This window comes from Hyperolius riggenbachi, chromosome 11 (genome assembly GCF_040937935.1).
Source record: "Hyperolius riggenbachi isolate aHypRig1 chromosome 11, aHypRig1.pri, whole genome shotgun sequence".
NCBI classification, from domain to species: Eukaryota; Metazoa; Chordata; class Amphibia; order Anura; family Hyperoliidae; genus Hyperolius; species Hyperolius riggenbachi.
In genome coordinates, this window is record NC_090656.1 from 158,334,033 (window position 1) to 158,351,781 (window position 17,749).

Genomic DNA, 17,749 nt, shown 5'->3' on the forward strand with positions numbered 1-17,749 from the left:
CCTTTAATTACCTCAGGTGTGCAGCGGGGAAATAAGGGGTTATTTACCCATAAGTCCTTGATATGTTGTGTACTCCAAATAGCTTGCACGCGTACTATTGGACACATTGCAAAGCTCACCACTGCGCACTTCCTCCTTCCGGCTAGAAGGTAGAAGTTCGCGTAGTGAGGCTTGCAACGTGTCAAATAGAATGCATGCAAGCTATTTGAAGCGCACGATATACCAAGGACTTATGGGTAAATAACCCCTTATGGCAAATTTATACGTTGCAGCGGGGGTTTCGTCGCATTGTCGCTTGTGCCAGAACTCACCGCTTTACCGCCGCGCTCCTGACCAAGCAACTTCGGCCTGACATCTTGCGGCATGCACGACAAGGTGACCAATTTCTGTCCCGAAATTGGTTGCTCTGTCAGTCAGGCATGCCCTTGACGGCAACGATTTTCATCCAATTCGATTGTAATAACAGAATTGGATGGTCGATCGGCCACCAAGTCGCCTGATTTATAGACACTCATTGGCGGAGCAGTGCTTTTCAGCACTGCTAGATTTGGGCGCAGCCTCTGCCACGATAGAGTATAATGGGAATCAGTCTATAGCGGCGCTCAGTGAGTAACGTCTGCGCCGTCAAAAGTCGGAGCCAAAGTTGCTCAAAAACAATAATTCGGCCTCCAGCAATCGCTGGAAGCCGAATTATATCATTACCCCACTATCCATGGCGGCCTGGAGGGGGAATAGTAATTACGGTAACACGGCCCGGACTTGTGCAGAAGCAGGATCATCAGCTGTATCCTGCGCCCAAGTCTATCGGCGCTGTTTTCATATGTATGCCCCATAGGCTCCTATTGCAGCATGCAGTGCCTCAAGTTGTCAGGCTAGAAAATGTTCCAGAGGTTTTATATTGCCTGAAGTTGGGTGAATCTTCCGGAAACACTGCTGGCCCACCTAGCCCCAGCTATTCTCCACCCACAGGGCTCTGGTGTAGCATAGCGAATATAAGGACTGCAGTGCTGAAGGAGGAGAGTGAGAACGTGTATGAACGATAGAGTCTGATTTGCTGGCAGACGTAAGAAGCGGTAAGCTGCATCACCCTCCTGTCCACATTGGAAAGAAGCAGTGGAGCTGTAGGAGGCTGTCATTGGACGACTTTTTCTATATTTTTTTTATTGGACCGCCATGCTTAAAGAGAATCTGTACTGTAAAATTCTTACAATAAAAAGCATACCATTCTACTCATTATGTTCTCCTGGGCCCCTCTGTGCTGTTTCTGCCACTCCCTGCTGCAATCCTGGCTTGTAATTGCCATTTGTATGCAGTATTTACAAACCAAAGACATAGCAAGTGATAGGCTGAGAGTAGCTCAGTGCGTGAGTCATACAGAGTGTGCAGGGGGCCTGGAGAGTGTGTGTATAGGTTCTATACAATCACAAGCAGCACAGCACATTCCAGCCTGACTGCCTGAGCCCGACAGACCGGACAGAGGAAAGAAGATTAGATCATACAACAGAGATAATACAGCCACTGTGCAATTAGGAAAGGCTGCAGTAAGCCAGAGCACATTAGAACAGGCATAGGAACTTATAGGATAGAAGAAATAAGGCTCAACATTTTGTTACAGTCTATACCCGAAGTGACACGATGAGATGGCATGTGTATGTACAGTGCCAAGCACACAAATACCTATGCTGTGTTCCTTTTTTTCCCCCCCTTTCTGTATGAAAGAGTTAAATATCAGGTATGTAAGCGGCTGACCCAGTCTTGACTCAGACAGGAAGTGACTAGAGTGTGACTCACTGATAAAGGAATTCCAACTATAAAAACACTTTCCTAGCAGAAAATGGCTTCTGGGAGCAAGACAGACAAGGGGAATTTCTTATCAGTGAGGGTCACACTGTAGTCACTTCCTGTCTAAGTCAGGACTGAGTCAGCCACTTACATACCTGATATTTAAAGAGGCTCTGAAGTCTCTTTTACCGGCTTTTTCCTTTTAATACTGTTAAGCATGATTGCCCCACTAAATTCGCTGCATCCCCGCGGCAGATGAATTTTTTATTGCCGATATACAGCAGGGCTTTTCTTCCTGGAGGTGCAGAGCTTTCAGCTGTAGCTCTGCTTCCTCCGCAGTCAATCTCCTCTGATCGCTGCCTCCCCCAGTCTTCTTTTCACTGAGAGGGGTGGGGAGGAGGCGGAGCTCGGCAGAGATTGATTGTGGAGAGGCTGAGCTACAGCTCAAAGCTCAGGCTCTCCAGGAAGAGAAGCCCTGCGCGTCAGGGCAGCACAATCTGCGACCAGCAAAGTCAGAACTTTGCAAGTCTATTACTAAGCAATAAATCATTAACCTGCCGCAGGGATGCGGCGAATTTAGTGGGGTAATCATGCTGAACAGGATTATAAAAGGAAAAAGCTGGTAGAAAACAAGACTTCAGTGTCTAACTCTTTCAGGCAGAGAAGAAAAAAAAAAAAAAAAGTAACACCGCATAGTTATTTGTGTGCTAGGCACTGTACTTACACGTCTACCTCATATCACTTCGGGTATCCTTTAAAGCGGAAAATAACCCTGCATTTCAACTTTGCTCTAAAACATTATTTACAGTATATTATATGCAACCAGCATTTTTTTTTACTAGACCAGCATTGGAAGGGTTACACAGAAAAAAAAAACAAACACAAAAAAAAAAAAAAACAGGTTTTTACCTTTTAATTTAGGTTAAGCATGTTTGCCCCTGCAAAAAAGGCAGCTATCCCGCAGCAGTACGAGGGTCTTCTTTCACTGAGAGGGGTGGGGAGAGGCGGAGGTCCGCAGGCAGATTGACGAGAATGGAGACGGAGCTACAGCCCAAAGCTCTGCCCCCTCGGGCAGAAAAATCCATGACCAGGAAAGTCGTGGATTTTTGCCCTTGGATTTGGGGGCTGAAAAAAACCCTCGTTCTGCCGCAGGATAGCTGCGTTTTAGCAGGGGCAAACATACTTAGCCTAAATAAAAAAGGTAAAAACCCATTTTTTAAGTGGCTTCAGAGTCTCTTTAAATGCAGATGTATAAAATGTATAATGGTTACAAAATATGCACTATAAAAAATTTTCTTCTTCCGGGAAAGGGAGAGCGCTTTGCATGGCATAGGCTGTCGGAGCCCCGGGACTGATTTACCTCAAGATAAATACTTATAACTTTACAGAAAAAGGGTATCTGTTCAATGCGTTATAGGATGGAAATCCGCTTTAAGTGCCTATATGACACAGTGAGTAAAATTATCTACCTTCAAAACATTCACATTTTGCTGCTCTGCAGCCTGAGACAGACAAAAACCCCTTTTCTGATTTTTTTTTTGTTTTGTTTTTTTTGTGTGTGTGTGTCGTCCATTCCTGGCTGCAGAAAAGCAAAATTAAGATTATGAAAGGATAATTTTTCTTCAATACCCAAGTTATGCAATTGAATACAGCTTAACCACTTGCCGACCGCCTACTTCATATTGGCGGCGGCAAAGTGGCAGCCCCAGGACCACGTAACGCAGATTGGCGTCAGGTCCTGGGGCACTCTCTGGCCGGGGATCGCGCGCTGGGGTGCGCGCATTCCGCCGGCAATAGGCTCCGCCCACCCGCGACGTTCAACCCGCCGGCCAATCGGAAGCGCCGGCGGGTTGTTAACCCGACGATCGCCGGATAGGAAGCGTATAATACGCTTTGTAATGTATACAAAGTGTATTATACGAGGGCTGCCTCCTGCCCTGGTGGTCCCAGTGTCCGAGGGACCACCAGGGCAGGCTGCAGCCACCCTAGTCTGCACCCAAACACACTGATCTGCCCCCCCCCCTGCCCCCCTGATCGCCCACAGTACCGCCCTCAGGACCCCCCCTGCCCCACCCCCAGACCACCGTTTGCACACAATCACCCCCCCTAATCACCCATCAATCACTCCCCTGTCACTATCTGTCAACGCTATTTTTTTTTAGTCCCTAAACTGCCCCCTGCTCCCTCCTGATCACCCCCCACCCTCAGATTCTCCCAGAGCCCCCCAGACCCCTCCCCCCCCCCCCCCCCCATGTGTACTGTATGCATCTATCCCCCCTAATCACCTGTCAATCACCTGTCAATCACCCCCTGTCACTGCCACCCATCAATCAGCCCCTAACCTGCCCCTTGCGGGCAATCTGATCACCCACCCACACCAATAGATCGCCCGCAGATCCGACATCAGATCACCTCCCAAATCCATTGTTTACATCTATTCTCTCCTCTAAACACCCACTAATTACCCATCAATCACCCCCTATCACCACCTGTCACTGTTACCCATCAGATTAGACCCTTGCGGGCACCCAATCACCCGCCCACACGCTCAGATTGCCCTCAGACCCCCGCCTTATCAATTCGCCAGTGCAATATTTACATCTGTTATTCCCTGTAATAACCCACTGATCACCTGTCAATCACCCATCAATCACCCCGTCACTGCCACCCATCAATCACCCCCTGTCACTGCCACCCATCAATCAGCCCCTAACTTGCCCCTTGCGGGCAATCTGATCACCCACCCACACCAATAGATCGCCCGCAGATCCGACATCAGATCACCTCCCAAGTGCAGTGTTTACATCTGTTCTCTTCTCTAAACACCCACTAATTACCCATCAATCACCCCCTATCACCACCTGTCAGTGTTACCCATCAGATCAGACCCTAATCTGCCCCTTGCAGGCACCCAATCACCCGCCCACACCTCAGAACGCCCTCAGACCCCAGCCCTGATCACCTCGCTAGTGCATTGCTTGCATCTATTTCCCCCCTCTAATCACACCTTGAGACACCCATAAATCACCTCCTGTCACCCCCTAGCACACCTACCCATCAGATCAGGCCCTAATTTGCCCCGTGTGGGCTCCTGATCACTCGGCCAAACCCTCAGATCCCCCTCAGACCCCCTTCCGATCACCTCCCCAGTGCATTGATTGCATCTATTTTCCCCTCTAACCGCCCCCTGAGACACCCATCAATCACCTCCTGTCACCCCCCCTAGCACTCCTATCCATCAGATCAGGCCCAATACATCCTGTCATCTAAGAGGTCACCCTGCTTATGACCGTTTCCACAAAATTTGCCCCCTCATAGACCACCTGTCATCAAAATTTGCAGATGCTTATACCCCTGAACAGTCATTTTGAGAAATTTGGTTTCCAGACTACTCACAGTTTTGGGCCCGTAAAATGCCAGGGCAGTATAGGAACCCCACAAGTGACCCCATTTTAGAAAGAAGACACCCCAAGGTATTCTGTTAGGTGTATGATGAGTTCATAGAAGATTTTATTTTTTGTCAAAAGTTAGCGGAAATTGGATTTTTATTGTTTTTTTCACAAAGTGTCATTTTTCACTAACTTGTGACAAAAAATAAAATCTTCTAAGAACTCACCATACACCTAACAGAATACCTTGGGGTGTCTTCTTTCTAAAATGGGGTCACTTGTGGGGTTCCTATACTGCCCTGGCATTTTAGGGGCCCTAAACCGTGGGGAGTAGTCTAGAAAACAAATGCCTCAAAATGACCTGTGAATAGGACGTTGGGCCCCTTAGCGCACCTAGGCTGCAAAAAAAAGTGTCACACATGTAGTATCGCCATACTCAGGAGAAGTAGTATAATGTGTTTTGTGGTGTATTTTTACACATACCCATGCTGGGTGGGAGAAATCTCTCTGTAAATGGACAATTGTGTGTAAAAATAAAAAAATGTGTCATTTACAGAGATATTTCTCCCACCCAGCATGGTTATATGTAAAAATACACCACAAAACACATTATACTACTTCTTCTGAGTACGGCGATACCACATGTGTGGCACTTTTTTGCACCCTAAGTGCGCTAAGGGGCCCAAAGTCCAATGAGCATCTTTAGGCTTTACAGGGGTGCTTACAATTAGGCACCCCCCAAAATGCCAGGACAGTGAACACACCCCACAAATGACCCCATTTTGGAAAGTAGACACTTCAAGGTATTCAGAGGGGAGCATAGTGAGTCCGTGGCAGATTTCACTTTTTTTTGTCGCAAGTTAGAAGAAATGGAAACTCTTTTTTTTCCTGTCACAAAGTGTCATTTTCCGCTAACTTGTGACAAAAAATAAAATCTTCAATGAACTCACCATGCCTCTCACTGAATACTTTGGGATGTCTTCTTTCCAAAATGGGGTCATTTGGGGGTATTTATACTATCCTGGAATTTTAGCACCTCATGAAACATGACAGGTGCGCAGAAAAGTCAGAGATGCTTGAAAATGGGAAAATTCACTTTTTGCACCATAGTTTGTAAACGCTATAACTTTTATCCAAACCAATAAATATACACTGAATGGGTTTTTTTTTTTATCAAAGACATGTAGCAGAATAACTTTCGCGCTCAAATGTATAGGAAATTTTACTTTATTTGAAAAATGTCAGCACAGAAAGTTAAAGTCATTTTTTTGACAAAATTCATGTCTTTTTTGATGAATATAATAAAAAGTAAAACTCGCAGCAGCAATCAAATAGCACCAAAAGAAAGCTGTATTAGTGACAAGAAAAGGAGGTAAAATTCATTTAGGTGGTAGGTTGCATGACTGAGCAATAAACCGTGAAAGCTGCAGTGGTCCGAATGGAAAAAAAGGCTCTGGTCCTTAAGGGGTTTTATGACTGCAGTCCTTAAGTGGTTAAAGGAGTTATCCAGGCAATAAAAAGAGAAAATAAACGCTACTTACCGGGGGCTTCCTCCAGCCCCAAGCATGTCCCTCGCCACAGCTCTGCCCGCAGCCGTTCGCCGCAGGTCCGTCCCGGTCCCCGGCGATGACGTCAGGGCGACCTCCAGGTCGTCCTGTACTGCACCTGTGCAAGCGGTGCTGTCAATTACCGCCACGTTGGCCGGAGCAGACTGCGCAGGCGCCCCCCGTAAGTAGTGTTTATTTTTCCCGGATAACTCCTTTGGGGATAAATTTAAATTCTTGGTTATGATTTCTCTTTAATCAGTAGCCGATACCCCTTTCCCATGAGAAATCTATTCCTTTTCTCTAACGGATCATCAGGGGGCTCTGTATGGCTGATATTGTAATGAAACCCCTCCCACAGTGTGATGTCAGCACCTCACAGCACTAAGGTCCTGACACTGAGGGAGCCTTGTTGCACTGAGGGAAATAACAGCTGTTCCCAACTGCCAAGCAGCATCTCCTTCCAGTGACATCACCTGCCAGCAGTAAAAATGTCACCATGTGATAAAATGTCAGAATCTAAGTCAGGGAGAGGAAAGCTTTTACAATGAGCAAACGCAAACGCCGACTAAATCATTTATACATATTTTACAAATCAAGCACTTTTATTACATTATTTTCACTGGAGTTCTTAAACAAAAAAAAAAAACAAAAAAAAAAAAAAACACCCTGATAGTTTGTGTACGGTTACTGATTAAAATATAGACTAGCAAAAAAAGAAAACACTTACAGCTAAACAGCCGACCACATCATTTTCTCCAAAGGATTCTCCATAACTTTCAAAATGTGAACTCGTGACCTTGAGACTTCGACTATCATAAGCATAAGACAAATCATCCTCACCTGGTAGAAAAAGAGGCAACAAATTAGTTACTTTTCAAAATGATACTTTCAGAAATTTACACAAAGTGAAACACCATGAAGAAGGCTAACGATTATTAGCTGAAACGCGTAGAGGTGTATAAAGACTGTACAATCAGTTTGCAAAGCATTCAGGAACGTGGTGGGCTGTGGAAGTTCTCAGCCAACCGTGTACAAAAAGTTCCTGTAGCTTTAAAGTGAACCTCCAGACTAAAAATCGACTCAGCAGCACTGAAAAGGCCTGGTGTTTCTTTAACAGTTTCACAGCATCAGAACTTTGTTTCTCATATACAAGCCTCATTTTTAGCTGCACAGAAGAAAACTGCCCGGGCATTTTTCCCCTGATGCTGTGCAAAGCATGATGGGATTTCTGATGTTGCTCTCGTTCTGCTGTTTTGGTGCAAAAAAAATTAGTACATTTTGAATTTGACGCCTAGCGTGCACAGCTGGGAGGGGTTATCAGGACACAGGACAGTTGGAACTGTCTCCTGCTCCCTGTCACCTCCTTTCAACCAAAAAGATGCCTGCCCCCATGACAAAGATGGCAGCCCCCATGAATCACAAACATTTGCCCGTTCTTATAAAACAGGGTGAGTAAGAGATTATATTACCTATCTATTCTAATTAACATAACTAATGTAACTTAAATATGATATAATGAATTGGTTGTGTACTATGAATAATTACTAGAAGATTAGCAGCAAAGAAAATATTCTCACACTTATTTTCAGGTATATAGTGTTTTTTCTAACATTGCATTATTCTATAATATGTGCAGATTACAGAACACTCAGCATCCAAAATGATTCAGAGCAGTCTGAAGTAATGACCTCTCCTCTAGCAGAGAAAAAGTAAACAGTTCACTTACAGTTGAGATAAAAGTCAAATAACAGCCCTCTCCACGACTAACTTAGTCGGAGAGCTTAATGGCTTTGTTGCATAGAGATAACAACTGGAGTTTCTCAACTCTTCATGTACTGGAAACCATTAGACTGATGTATCTGATCTTAATGTTTTATTTTTTAGCTGTACTACACATACAAAATCATATCATAATTTTTTTTTCGCTTCAGTGTCTCTTTAATGACGGTATGTTTGTTTAGGCTGAAGTTCCCCTTTAAGGTGACGTCACCATTAGAATCAGCGAGCAGTGTAACTCGGGAGAAATGAGCGAGCGTCACTCGAACTAGCAACAGGACGTGACGTATGTCGTCGGACACCGCAGATAGCTGAACGGAGAAAGAGAGCTCTGAAGTTCCTGGCTGCGTGTACAGCCCGAGGACGGGAAGACTAGTTTCTAACATTGAGGTACCACCAAAAACCACAAATTATATGCACAAAGGACTGCTTCTATTGAAGTCAATATAATAGTTGCCGGGACTACAATCCTGATCATGTTAGTAACGGACTGTAATCTGCCCTTCATCAACAGGACTCATGCATAGAAGGCTGTTTTTATTGAAACCGCTGAGATTGCAATACTGATCAAGGACTATACTTTTTTTTTATACAAGGTTTGGGAGTTATCCTCTTCCCTGTGCATTTTTTACAAGGCCTATTGTGTGCGCTACATTTGAGTGAGTGTGGACGTTGTGGATGGTATGAATGTGGGTTTAGCAAGTGTGTTTTTTTTTTTTAAACCATTTTGTCATTTTTTGTGATTTTATATATTACAGATTAAAATTAGTAGATTAGCGAATGTTCCTTCACTTACGATTTATTCTATTTAACTTTGAGGGTTTGGGGAACCCCTTTTGGAACCTGCAGCTTAGTTAAACTTCACAGCGTCACTTTTTGTTCATTTCTATTTGGGGATACAAATTTTTTTCTTCCGTTATCAGTTGCCATGTTCTAACGCAGGGAATTTGACTACTGGTCAAAACTTTAGAGAACAAGCACTTTTTTTCCCCTAGTTTTTAAAACAAAAGCAATTCATATCCAATAAATAACTCAAAATGGTGCAAAGTTAAAGAGACTAACAAATTTTTCAGCCTTAGTTCTTCTATCCTATAAGTTTCTTTGCCTGTTCTAATGTGCTCTGGCTTACTGCAGCTTTTCCTAATTGCACAGTGGCTGTGGTTATCTCTGTTATATGATCTAATCTGTTTTCTTCTGTCAGCACAGTCAGGCTAAAGGTCCGTACACACGCCGGACTGGAGGCAACGACGGGTCCGTCGTCACCTCCCGCTGGGTGGGCGTTCTAACGACAGTCCGGCGTGTGTACGCACTGTCGGCGGACTGATACGGCTGTTTGAGTGATCCGCCGGGCGGATCGCTCAGAAACAGCCGTATCAGTCCGCTGACAGTGCGTACACACGCCGGACTGTCGTTGGAACGCCCACCCAGCGGGAGGTGACGACGGACCCGTCGTTGCCTCCAGTCCAGCGTGGGTACGGACCTGAAGGCTGGAATGTGCAGGGCTGCTTGTGATTGGTAGAAGCTATACACACCCCCTCCAGGCTCTGTATGACTCACACACTACTTATGTGAGCCTATCACAAGCTGGTTAATTTGTAAACACTGCCTAAAACCAATTTTACCCCCTTCCATGTAGTATGAGAGCCATACCTACACAGTCTATTCTATGGAGCTGAACTCCCCATCAAACAGAAATCTTTGCAAGATGCTGCACACAAAGATGCTGTAGACATTCAAAAGATCTGTTCCTGCAAAAGATCCGTTCCTGCAAAATGCATTCATAGTCTATGATATCTGCAGATCATCATACACACCTTGTTTAACAGACATTCATCTGCAGATCAGATTCACCAGGATGGATTTTCAGATCTGCAGATGATTGTCTGATCTGCAGATGAATGTCAGTTAAACAAGGTGTGTATGATCTGCAGATCTCAGACTATGAATGCAATTTGCAGAAATCAGAAAGAAAAATCAGAAACTTTTATTTCGCCAAGCACGACTGGGTCGTGCCCGGAATTGGGCTTGGCACTTACAGGGTACTGATACACGGTACACAGTAGTTACAGATAGAGGACATGCAGTAGTAACAGAACATTATACAGAAAAACAGAGCATTAAAGAACATGTATGCAGAGGGAGACAATGGCATAAGTTACAATACAATAAAAAAACAACCAAAAAAAGTACGCTTGAGCTATGTGCAAAGTGCCTCAGTGCGTCTTGGTATTTTGGGGTGGGGATAGGCATTTCCATGGCGAGAGTTCAGGAGGTTGACAGCAGAGGGAAAGAAACTGTTCTTATGTCTTGAGGTCCTGGTGTAGATGGATCGGAACCGGAGCTTCCGGCTCGAGGGGAGCTGATTAAAGAAGCGGTAGCCTGGGTGTGAGGGGTCGTTGGCGATCTTTAATGCTCTGGTGTTCAGCCTGGAGTGGTAGAGGAGGTCCAGAGTGGGAAGGGATCTTCCGATGATCCTCTCTGCAGATTTGATGACCCTCTGCAGTTTGAGCTTGTCGCTGGCGGAGGAGCTGGTGTACCAGACCAGGATGGAAGAGCATAGGACGGATTCGATCGTGGCTGAGTAGAAATTTGTCAGCAGTTTTTGGGCCATACCGAACTTTTTCAGTTGGCGGAGAAAGAAAAGTCTCTGTTGGGCTTTCCTCTGTGTTGAGGTCGTGTTGGTGTTCCACCTCAGGTCATTGGAGATAGTTGTGCCCAGTAGGCGGACACTGGGGACTCTTTCCACTTCCATGCCATCCATGTGGATTGGAGGCGGGGTAGAAGCGCTCCTCCTGAAATCAACAATCATCAATCTGTCTGATCTGCAGATGAATGTCAGTTAAACAAGGTGTGTATGATCTGCAGATCTCAGACTATGAATGCAATTTGCAGGAACGGATCTTTGGCAGGAACAGATCTTTTGTGTCTGTACAGCATCTTTGTGTGCAGCATCTTGCAAAGATTTTTCTGATGGGGAGTTCAGCTCCATAGAAAAGACTGTGAAGGTATGGCTCTCATACTACATGAAGGGTGGTAAGATTGGTCTGTGATCTTTCATTTTCCAAAGACTATGGCCTTGATTCATCATTGTCTTTGAGATAACTTTTTCCAGTTTGTTAAATTACCGAATTCGAAGTTTATCGATTTTTAGTTGTATTCATCAAGGTTTTTCCTCATTCAGTGTGAATTCGATAACAATTCGGTATCCATTCGGTAACGTGTCGATATTTCCATTTTACAGCGGTAATTTAACACAAGGCCATAAGATTCCCATGGAATTGTGGGTAAAAGGCAGTCCTTTGAACACTACGTAGCAACATTCTGAATAGGGCTTAACACCTGGACCAGGATTCTGGAAGTGGTTGGGACAATCCCACTATTTGATAGGAGCCTTTTCTAAAAAAATTATAATGCAGCTAGCAAATTAGTTAACCCTGGCACTGCCTGTGTTCTCTTACAAGATGATTCAAGAGAAATGCAGATGTCCTGGTATAGCAAATAAAACTATTCTATTGCAAATTGATATGGTTCTAGACCTTATTCTTGCCCTTCTGTGCCTTTGAATCACTCTCAGCTGATACATAACCACTTCAAATGACTCCATCTTCTCTGTCAGCAATGATCTGACAGGAATAACGATAGAGCAGTGAAGGAGATAACTAATCCTAAATTTAACGCTAAACCACGCCCACTTTTATTTTCATGAATTGCACTCTCTTCCGTTTTAACGCATCACTAACGAATGATTACCGAATTATTACCGAATGCTTGCTAACAGCTGTAGATAAAATTTGATGAATCCTGAAATCAACTTAACGAATTCGGTATTTTACCAAACTGTCGTTAACCAATTCGATAAGTCTTGATGAATCGAGGCCTATAGTCGGATGTGTGTATGAGCCTTTAGAATAACATGATCCGATACAACAGTACTGCGAACAGGCCCATAGAATTAAAGGGGCAGAGAGTAGACCTGTAGAATTAATCTGAAACAGCTGAGCACTAAACTAGCCTTAAATGAGGACACACACACACACACACACACACACACACACACACACAGGGAGGATCATTGAGATGCAAATTGTTCCAAGACCACAGAGGATTACAATTAATAATAATCCTTTTTGTATAGAGCTTTCCTCCTGTCAGACTCAAAGCACTTGCGAGGCAGCCACTGGAGTGCACTCAGTAGTCATTAGCAGTGTTAGGGTATAGGTATAGAATAGGTGCTGGCTTACTGAATAGAATCCAAGATTTAGAATCCAGAGACAGTGCCCTTAACCATTACACTTTCCAGCCACTATGCAAATACTGCATACAAATGTATGTGAATACATTTGCATACTCCTGTATAAACTCTATAAAAGCTTTGTATGTCATTACCCATCCATAGTCATTTATGCAGCTAGTGGGGGAACCACAATAATATTCTTTAGCAACCCTAAGGGCCCGTTTCCACCGGCACTGAGCGGGTGGGCGGGATCACAGGCGAATCGTGCCATGCACGGCTATGGGATTCGCAGCCTACGCCGCGAATTCTGCGGGGGGTTCCGGCCGAATCGCTCCCGCAAGCGCCGCTATCCCCTATGGCAGAGTTTCCCCATGCGATTCATGTGCGGGGAAACTCTGCGGAATCCGCGATAGTGGAAACGGGCCCTAACTCCCACACTTTGGGTTTACTAAGAAATAGTTTACAGGTGCTATATCCATACATCTGTGTGCATGTTTGGGCAGATCAGGGGAGATGGGAGGTAATTTCTGCTCGCCCAAAATCAAAAAGCACACAAATGCGATATTAGAAAAAATGTTTTTTCATCTAAAAAATTGAATTTGTTGAGTCTTCTAGAAGAACTTTTGGTTAACAACTGAAGAATCTACCAAAACATATTCGATACAATAAGTTATCGCATTACATCTTGACCACATTAAAGCTGAACTATCATATTTCTCAGACTGCAGTTAAGCTAGAAAATATATAGCACATCCAAGCGCCCCATAGAGAGGGGCCAAAAAACAAAAACCTTGTGACATGCCACCTGCTCCCCCCCCCCCCCCCCAAAAAAAAAAAGGTTTCAATTAAATACAGATTTGTGCAATTTTAATTGCATTGCCTCTATCGGATGTTTTGCCATACCGTATGAGATGGGGAAAACGTTAAAGGATATGCACATAAGGGAACACTTCAAGAGAAACTTGTAAGGGAAATGGTACTACACATTACCTAGCTGTGGAGCCGATTGGTTTATAGACCAACCCACACGGATCAAAGGGACTTCAGTACAGCCGTCCTTCAAAGGCAGCTTCTCAGTCACCTACATAATGCAGGGAGAAAGAGAAAAAAAACAAACAAACAAACACTAAATTACAGCACATCTGGCAAAATATGAAATTCTAATGAATATAAGTCTGTACTATTACTTCACTATTAGCAATGGGAGAGAGAAGGTGCCCAAAAAAATAAGTGTGTGTGTGTGTGTGTGTGTGTGTGTGTGTGTGTGTGTGTGTGTGTGTGTGTGTGTGTGTGTGTGTGTGTGTGTGTGTGTGTGTGTGTGTGTGTGTGTGTGTGTGTGTGTGTGTGTGTTGCACTATCCACATTTTGATTTTAGAGATTTTTCTGCTGAAAAAAAAAAATCCTTCTTAGCATTTCCCATATTAACTGTGGTAACGGTGGCCATTTTGAAGCCAATCCCAATGTAATTCTCTCCCTTACTCTCCTCTGCCTGATTTGCCCGTATATTATAGAAAGTGCATTGTCTCAGCATGAGAAATATTGGCCGATCAGAGAGGAACAGAGGTGTGGGAGGGGAAACCAGGAGGGAAAGAGGCTTCAGTTGCATTAGTTAAGCCTGAAATGAAGTAGAGAAGCAAAAAAGGACAACCCAGCATGCCCTGCAACTTCCTTTGTGTACCAAATAAGAGTCAGGTAAAATGGGGGAATGATCATTAATGACCTTCATTTCAAGCTAGGGGACCTAGGAAACCAACGACTGCAGTCAGCTGCAATTTAGATCAGTTTACTTGCTGGGGATGGAGGCTGCTGCTGAATGGTATCTATCTCAGCCTACCTGCTTGGTTGCCAATAAAATGTAAAGTGCCCATGCATTACTTGATTTTCAGCATCTGGCAGATTCAATCACAGTGACTGAATCTGCCAAAGATCAGTTGTCGAAAGTTGGGCTAGGGTAGTAAAAAATTAAAAATCTGGCCCTAGCTGTGCTAGTTCCGCAAAGTCCATGAAAACTTAACAACTGCTGCAAAAAATATGGAACATAGATCCTGTGTTGAAGGTATGTGCAGGTGGCTTGAAAGGCGTGTGTGGATGGGGGCGATTCTTGCAGAGTTCACATGCATGTTATTTCATATGGATGTTATTTACTGCTGGGGTAGAGGGGTATTACAGATAATTTAGTACGATGCTGACCCCTGTTTACTATCTGCAATACCCCTCGACCCCAGCAGCAAATAACCAAATGTAATGCAAAATCCCACCCTTTATGAAATGCAACAAGCACACTTGTATGAAACGTGAAATTGACCCCCATATTCAATGCAATTAGAACATCCATATTCAGTATTCATCCCCAGGCTCTTTTAGAGGGGTGCTTCACCTAGCAAATTTTGGCGAGCACCCGGCTGTCATCAGCTCGCCTCCTCCTCCTATGCTGCAGGCAAAATTGCACCTGCCCTGCATTCTCCCCCTCGCACCCCACCTGACTACTTTTTCATGCCACCCAGCTGGGAAAAAAATTCTGGGGAGAACACTGCACAAGGTGGTATGAGAGATATATGGTGTTGGAGTGCTGCGGCCAAAAACTGTGCCAAGAGAGAGTTAAAACCCCTTGCTACAGTGTGCATTTTACAAAGATTCAGATTTCTTATCGGAAGAATTCAAATACTCTGAACACAACACTACTATAAACCCATTCATACTAAAAACTAACTCACCTTAACTTCATAGCAAACTTTGCCTGTAGTTACACCATGAGTAGCTCGAGAACCTGACCACAAAGATGGGAATTTTTCAAAAAAGAAGGGTCTTCCTCCAAAGCAGTCCTTATCCAACTTAAGCTGCAAGTCACAGGTGTCTGCAAGACAAAGAAAAGAGTAAAATAACCATTATCACAGATGGCCTAATTTACACATGAAAAACTCATGTTTAAAGAGACACTGAAGCGAAAAAAAATTATGATATTATGATTTGTATGTGTAGTACAGCTAAGAAATAAAACAAGATCAGATACATCAGTCTAATTGTTTCCAGTACAGGAAGAGTTAAGAAACTCCAGTTGTTATCTCTATGCAAACAAGCCATTAACACTCTGACTCAGTCATGGAGAGGGCTCTTATCTGACTTATCTCAACTGTAAGTGCACTGTTTACTTTTTCTCTTCTAGAGGAGAGGTCATTACTTCACAGACTGCTCTGAAAGACTCATTTTGAATGCTGAGTGTTGTGTAATCGGCACATATTATAGAATGCTGCAATGTTAGAAAAAACACTATATACCTGAAAATAAAAATGAGAATATTTTCTTTGCTGCTAATCTTCTAGTAATTATTCATAGTACACAACCAATTCACCATAGGCCCATACACACGTCGGATTTTTGCGAACGACCCGTCATTTGAACGTCCCGTCGTTCAGACGTTCGCACGTCAAATCCGACGTGTGTACAGACTATCGTTCGTGTGATAAGACTGGTTTCCAGCGATCCGCCGGGCTCTTCTGACCCTCAGCGCCTTCAGATGGGAAAAAAAAAAAAAAAAAAAACCCACCCGCACACAATCGCAATGATCATTTTTATAAAAAAAAAGTCAATCTCAGTGGTTTTTTTTTTAATGCTCAGAAAGCGCTGAAGGTCAGAATGGCTCTCAGAAAGCACTCAGTGTGTCTACAGCCTTAAACAAGTGACACCCATGCTAACCTACAAATAAACACATATGCAAGTAGATAAAGTCCGTGTTTTTCGGACTATAAGACGCACTTTTTCTTCCACAAAAGTGGGGGGAAAAAAAGTCAGTGCGTCTTATAGTGCGAATAGTAAATTTTGACCAGCACCTGTTTGTCCACCATCCTGTGTCCTCCGCCCATGTTCTCCATTCTATGCCATGTGCGTCCTCAGCGCAGTGTCTGCCCCCTTTCTATGTCCCCGCCCTCACGCTGCAGCCACTTTTTACTGTGTCCGGTGTCCCGTGTGCATCGTTCTCCATGTCCCCTTGTATTACGTCCCCATGCTTACTTCCTTTTCATCGGAGCGTGGCTGCGGCGATTACAGGCACGATTCCGGGCATGGGGACGTAATACACGCGGACAAGGAGGACGCGGCACGCATGGGTAACTGGATACAGTACAACATGGCTGCAGCGTGAGTACGGAGACAGCAGTCCGGACATGGGGACGTAATACACGGGGACAAGGAGAACGCTGCACACAGGGGACACCGGGCATAGTAAAAAGTGGCTGCAGCGCGAGTATGGACACAGCAGTCCAGGCACGGGGGACACAGGAACAAGGAGTGGATGCTGCACACAGGCACAGGGGGCACTGGGCACCTACAAAGTGATTGGCATCAGCTAAGAGTGCACACAGGAGTCTGGGGACATAGGACACAGGGAAAAGGAGAGGGACGCTGCACACAGGGACAGGGGACATCAGCTACAGTATGGATACAGGAGTCAGATGTGGAGGGGGGTGTAGGAAGGAGGACAACGGAGGACAGGGGGACACTGAACACAGGGACAGGGGACACCGGAGGGGGTGTAGGAAGGAGGACAATGGAGGACAGGGGGACACCAGAGGAGACTGGAGGACAGAGCATGGCACAGGGCAACTCCAGGGGACACAGTGGAACACTAGAGGATGACATAGGGGGAAACAAGAAGCACAAAGAAGGCTCAATAGGGACATAATAGTTGGGGGGAAAGATCCATAAGACACCCCTGCAATATAGAGGCACCAGGTTTAAGATTTTTTTTCCCCCCTAGTTTTTGACCTCTAAACCTAGGTGCGTCTTAGTCCAAAAAATACGGTACTAGTTCTACTTACATAAGATGTATTGCACTGTCCACCTTATGATTCCTGTGAATTTTATAAAGTAAAAGCAGAGAATCCTATCCTAGACAGTTTCCATCTTTGTTACCTTTGACGACCTGACATTTCCTCCCTTTGCTAATTGTGTATTCGTTACCCACCCTCCTACCAGAGTCTTCAGATACTCCCAATGAGGTCTATACTAGGAAGTGCACTGTCTTA

General features: G+C 44.5%; 1 protein-coding gene across 1 annotated transcript in view; it reads right to left on the minus strand.

Moving 5' to 3' along the window:
• The window catches only part of HNRNPUL2 (heterogeneous nuclear ribonucleoprotein U like 2), a 75,889-nt gene that overhangs the window by 26,468 nt on the left and 31,672 nt on the right, over window positions 1-17,749 (minus strand). The window contains exons 4-6 of the mRNA XM_068261121.1: window positions 15,443-15,582; window positions 13,719-13,809; window positions 7,446-7,558 (exon numbers count right to left, since the gene is read on the minus strand). Coding sequence (XP_068117222.1) covers window positions 7,446-7,558; window positions 13,719-13,809; window positions 15,443-15,582 — 344 coding nt within the window. The remainder of the gene's footprint in view (window positions 1-7,445; window positions 7,559-13,718; window positions 13,810-15,442; window positions 15,583-17,749) is intronic.